The sequence below is a fragment of the Malaclemys terrapin genome, chromosome 3 (genome assembly GCF_027887155.1).
Source record: "Malaclemys terrapin pileata isolate rMalTer1 chromosome 3, rMalTer1.hap1, whole genome shotgun sequence".
NCBI lineage: Eukaryota > Metazoa > Chordata > Testudines > Emydidae > Malaclemys > Malaclemys terrapin.
In genome coordinates this window covers 10,513,889-10,519,888 of record NC_071507.1, presented here as the reverse complement: position 1 = coordinate 10,519,888, position 6,000 = coordinate 10,513,889, and the positions used below count along the sequence as shown (strand labels likewise).

Below are 6,000 nucleotides of genomic sequence, written 5' to 3'. Positions count from 1 at the left end.
ACAAGATGTCTTATAATTCTCTTTTTAAGTATGTTTTCAACCAGTTTTCCTGGTGCTAAAACAAGACCCCCCAGTCTATAATTCACAAGATCACTCCTAAGCCCCATTTCTAAGGTAGGGACAATATTCACTGGCCTTCATTCCTTGAGTATAGGACATCCACTAACTTCAAAAGGCCCTGTATCAAGCCCCACGAGAGCAAAACTACACTCCCAATACTGGTGATTATTTTTGAAAGAACATAAGAGCGGCCCTACTGGGTCAGACCAATGGTCCATCTAGCCCAGTATCCTTCCGTGAGTGGCCACTGACAGATGTTCCAGAGGGAATGAACAGAAAAGGGCAATTTCAAGGGATCCATCCACCATCATCCAGTCCCAGCTTCTGGCAAGTTTGTTGAAAATATACCAGCAGCCTGAGCCACACGTGTGGTGCACTGGCTCAGAACTGGAGTAAAGCAATACTGAGCGAATCCCTGCATTTGTCCATTTTGCAAGTGTGTGTGATGGGATATGAAAATATCAGTTCAGCAATTAATACCAGAACTACTCATTACTCATCTATTTTCAAATTTTAACTAATAGGAACGATGCCATCTACCTCTCTGGCGGATGAGGCTTTCCTCCCAACTGTCCCGTAGCACTGGCTAAGAGCATCCCAGTAGAGGACTTATCCTGCTTGCAATTTAACCTGTTCTTTGTTTAAAAAAATATCCTAATAAGAGAAGGATAAATAAAAACCTTAGATGAGTCTCGCCCTGTGTTCAAGAATATGGCAGCATAACGCTGTAGCCAACGGTGCCTATGTTTATAAATTAAAAAGGATGCATCGTTTTATGGAACTAGAGTCTGCATACACTGGTCAATCAGGGCCTGATCCTTTGAGGATTCTAGAATCTTGGTGCAGGTCAGCCTCTTATAAGATGAAGCCCTTAACTACAGGGAAACTACATAATTGTACAAAGAAAAAAAAAAGTTTTGCTACAATTTTATCATAATTGAGGGGCATTAAATAAGGGTAACATGATTCTGTCTTCAAAAAAGGAGCCTCTGCTTTTAAGCCCTTTCTGAACTTTGATGCAAAGAACGGCATGAATTAATTTAAGACGCCATTTCTAACGCACGGGCTTTTCCCATGAAATTCTTCTTAAATGGCATCATGAAGTCTTCAAAGTCCACCTCATAAGTAAAGCGCTCACGATGCAATTCCCGCTTTCTTATTAGACTGGCTGTTGTCGCTTCCGGGCTCCAAGTCTGGAAAACAAAGGTAAATAGAATTGTAATAATTAAGTGCTAGTATGTTCTAATTAACTAATAATGCTTATGCAATTGTCTTAACATTTTTGATATAGTTTTTTTTTAAATTAGAGTCAATATCAGACAGACAAACTATTGGTTATTTAGTTGAATATTTGCTTTATCAGCTGGAAGATCTGTGATTTGAATCCCGAAATTCACCATGATATTACATTACTTCCAGCCAATTAAGGGTGGAATTTTTAAAAGCACCTAAGGAAGTTAGACACCTAACTTTCATTGACTCCCAATGGGAACTGGAAACCTAATTCACTTATAAGCTTTGGAAAATCCTACCCTGTGTCCCTTAGATACTTTTAAAAAACCCACCCTAAAAATAGTCTCTATAGTTACAAAACCTCTTCCTCATTCAGTAAAATATTCCTGGGCATGGGAGGGCACATCCAGCATTGCTTCCTGCTTCCATTCCTGGCACAACCAAATAGCTTTCCCAGCTGAAAAACGTCATAGTGACAGAGTCCCCCAATGTAATTTCCAAACGTCTTTAATAGCTGCAGGGAAGCATATGCCACAGGCTCTTTACCATTGTCGCTTCACAATGAATATTTGATATAGAAAAAAATGGGTGTCCAGCACTCCTGCTGAATAGCCAGTGATGGCATCAAAATCTGCAGCTTTGTGTGACAGAGGAGGAGGCCACAGACCTTTATTGCAAATGGAGCATTGTAAGTGAGGACAAATGTTTACAAACATGCTTTGAAAAAGGACTGGGGCCTGACTGCTCTGTCAGTTTCCATGTGCAACTCCCACAGATTTCACCTGCAACTGATGGATGAATAGGGGTCCTGGCGTGTATATTACCTGTTAATTGTTACAGTAACACAGGGACTGCCATTCCGGATCTGAACAGTGACCCATCCAGCCCAGTACCCTGTCACCAACAGTGGCCAGCACCAGCTACTTCAGAGGAAGGTGCAGTCATGGGATAATTTGCCCAAAGGGAAAGTTTCCTCTTAAGTCCCATCAGTTAGAAGTCAACTTATGGCTGAAGCATGAGGGTTTTTACAGCCTTTAAAGGTGTTATTTATTTTTAACATACATTTAATATAGTTATACTATGGATCCACATTAAATGTCTACTCCCTTTTTGAATCCTGTTACGATGTTGACCTCAGCGATATCATGTGGCAATGAGTTCCACAGGCTAATTGTAATTTCTTTAAATTATGAAGGAGAGGAGAATGACTCAGGAAAAAAAAATCAGTTGTCTTCAGCAAGGTCTTTTCCTCAAAGATTATTGTTTATAACAGGAAAGTCAAATAAATTAATAACATAACTGACAAGTAAGTAGAAAGACTCCCTAGAATGGATTTAAGCCAGACAAATGACAGCCCTGCTCTTTTAAAGGTACTCTCCCCTCTGTCTCCAAAGCAGCCATTCTTATAGCCCTTCCCCTTAATAGCCGTAGAAGAGGTGAGGAAAACTGATCTGGAGTTAACCCCTGGTACACTAGGATCATCCTTACACCCTGATACAACTTCACTGTCAACACTGGAAAGCATCTTTCTCAGAGAGAAACCACCTGAATTTTTACAAGGTTATTGCTCTTTGATCAACTGATTTGTAATAAAAATACTGAAGGCTATTAATTTCTAGAATCAGAACAAAATGATTTCTCTTAAGCAGAGCAAGGAAAGTGACACTAGTTATGAAAGCCATGTTTCCAAATCATGCAAACAAAAGTGGTATATTTTTGAGATTTCTGAATATATTGGGCCAGATTCTCTGCTGGTGTTAATGGGTTCAGCTCCACTGAATTGACTTTGGGTACGTCTTCACTACCCACCGTATCGGCGGGTAGCAATCGATTTATCCGGGATCGATATATCGCGTCTCTTTAAGACGCGATATATCGATCCCCGAACGCGCTCACCGTGGACTCCGGAACTCCACCAGAGCAAGTGGTGGTAGCGCAGTCGAGGGGGGAGCCGCGGCCGTCGATCCCGCGCCGTCTGGACCTCAGGTAATTCGATCCAAGATACTTCGACTAGCTGAAGTTGCGTATCTTGGATCGATTCTCCCCCACACACACACTGTAGACCAGCCCTTTGACTTCAGTCAAACTGTAGATATTTACACCAGCAGAAAATACAGGTCTATTGTCATATTCGTTTCAGTATCAAAATGCAGCAGTATGAGGCTCTGCTAATATACTTACTTTTCTGGGTGTGAATGTGATATCAACTTTCTTAGTAGCTCCACTGGTTATTAAAGAATTCAGATGAATAACATTGTCCTTAAGGGATTCTTTCTTTTCTTCAAAAATAGATTTTTCTACGATTGGTGGAGGTGGCTGCAAAAGTTTAAGCACAAGACAAATATGTCACCCTTTCAAACACTGTTCATAGTAGTTGTTGTAGGATATTTTTTTACCAGCCAGCCAGATCAATGTGTGTGTGCAACCATTCTAGAAAGGATTTTTATTATTGAACCATTTTTAAAATAATGTGTAAGCATTTATATTGGAAATAAAAACGAGGGAAGCATTTTAAGAATCTGGCGGGTGGATGCAGTTCTTGGGAATTTACAGGTGAAACATTAACATTTGCAAAGAATCGGCTGACAAGTTTAGAAAGCTTGATGCTTTTTCCATGTATCACAAGTATTAACTAGCAAGCCTGCAAAGAAAAAGCCTGAAGGGCATCTACACCAAGGGGGTTAACCAGAGTTTGACTTCTAGTCTCAGTCACATTCTCCCTAGGCTGTCAAGAGCAGGATTACTGTAAGGAAAGCACTTTTAGTCCCGGAGGGAATAATTGCATTGTGTCTCTAAATAACGTCCCCTGGGGCTGATTAAGAAGCAGCGCTGATAAACTCAGAAGAAAGTCACGACTGAAAATGCCATAACTATGATGAAGTTGCTAAGGCTGGTGTTAGAATGTGTATTGGGGGAAAAGATCAGGTACTCAAGGCTCTAGCTGGGGTGCAGAGAACACACCAGGGAAAAGAACACTCAGAACAGAGGCAGGGTTTGAAAAATATGACTCAAATAGCTCAACATCTGAAGAGGCGGAATATGTGATAACTGCAGACTCACTACTGGGAAAAAAAGTCAAGGGGCTTTATCCAAAGCCCACTTAACTCAATGGAAGTCTTCCTGTAGACTTCAAGGGCTTTGGGTCAGGCCCTATATGCTGGATGTAACAAGGTTTCCTTTTAACACATCAGAATCATGATGACAGTAAAGATTATATGAGGGAAAGGGACATTTCTCTACCTTGTATTTAGGTACCAGAGAACACACAATTCCTGGAATATCACACAGTAGGCAGGACAGTGGGCTACCCTGCACTCAGATAATTACCCAATCCACAGTTTTAGCTGATGAATGAGTACTACACGAGTTCAAAGCAGCAGGCGAGTGTCATTCAGAAACCACATGTTGCAAAGTACAGACTTTAAACGAAGTAAATACTCTTGGTGAGGGTCAAGTGCTACAATAATACATTTTGATGCCCACAACTAGGATAGCAATTATGTTCCTTGCACGTTTTCAGTGGCCAAATCTATTGACACAGCCAAGGCCACGCAAGCACCAGAGGGTTCTGGGTACTGACTGCGCGGCTTAGCAGAAAGGAAGGCTGAAGTTGTGGGTAAAGGTCTGACTCTGATGATCTGGGTTCTGTTCGTGGCTCTGACACAGACTTCCTGTGTGAACTTTGGAAAGACACCTAACATACTTAGATTGAAAGCTCTTTGGGACAGTGACCATCTTTTTGTTCGGTGTCTGTACAACACCTCGCATAATGGGGTCCTGGTCCATAATCGGGGCTACCAGGTATACAGTAATACAAATAATAATAAACTCTTCCATCTGCAACGCTCTCCACTCTCATGGTCCATGGTGCCAGGCACTTGCTCCCTCAGAATTCTTTACCCTGGCCCCGAAGCAAACTGTGGCTATTCCTGTTCTAGTTTGACGATTAGGCAGAATGCTTCCCACAGCTCCTGCTGGGCCCGAGGGGTTGCACTAAAGAGCTGCAGCTAAACACTGACAATCGAGCTCTTCTTCTGTAACGTTCTCCAGATCTGTGATGTCCAGACTACCCCTCAATCACTACGTCCGCTTGGTATGAACCTCCAGCACACACTCTCAGGGTATCATCCCTCTCACCACAGGTCAGCTCAGAAGCATGCAGACTTTACAAAGAACTAAATTCCAACCCAATCCAGCCTGCAGCACCACTAAGATTACATTTTGGAAAGTCTGATCTTTAATATCCTTATCTCACGCTCAATCTCCCGGGATAGTAAATAAGGGTATTGCAAAACTTTTTTTTAAAAATGGAGTCATGTTGGCAAAAAGTGTCTTACATGACGCCAGGAGGTAGTGGGTGTGACAGCAGTACCTGGCGGGGCACTAGTAACCGTGAGGAGAGCGCTGCTAAACAGGGGTTCAGGGACCAGAGAAACAGAAAAGCTTAAGTTACTGTGGAGCTGAAATGCTCCTTATACCATTTGTCTGGGGGCATGACACCCGGGCTATTATTAAGATGAAAATAGCACATAGAGGCCTATGTGATGGGCAGTGTCCCTGCCCCCAAAGAGTTTACAGTCTAAATAGACAAGACATTTTTCAGAGGGGGAACTGCCCAAGGTAATAGAAGGAAGCCTGAGTTAGGAGATCGGGGTTCAATCCTGTGGGAATGTATCATCCTTACGCCAACCTAATGGAAAGTTCCAT

General features: G+C 42.2%; 1 protein-coding gene across 1 annotated transcript in view; it reads right to left on the bottom strand.

Moving 5' to 3' along the window:
• Nucleotides 1–1,038: 1,038 nt before the first annotated feature.
• The window catches only part of ANKEF1 (ankyrin repeat and EF-hand domain containing 1), a 29,686-nt gene continuing 24,724 nt past the window's right edge, over nucleotides 1,039–6,000 (bottom strand). The window contains exons 9-10 of the mRNA XM_054023331.1: nucleotides 3,475–3,609; nucleotides 1,039–1,253 (exon numbers count right to left, since the gene is read on the bottom strand). Coding sequence (XP_053879306.1) covers nucleotides 1,101–1,253; nucleotides 3,475–3,609 — 288 coding nt within the window. The 3' untranslated portion in view covers nucleotides 1,039–1,100. The remainder of the gene's footprint in view (nucleotides 1,254–3,474; nucleotides 3,610–6,000) is intronic.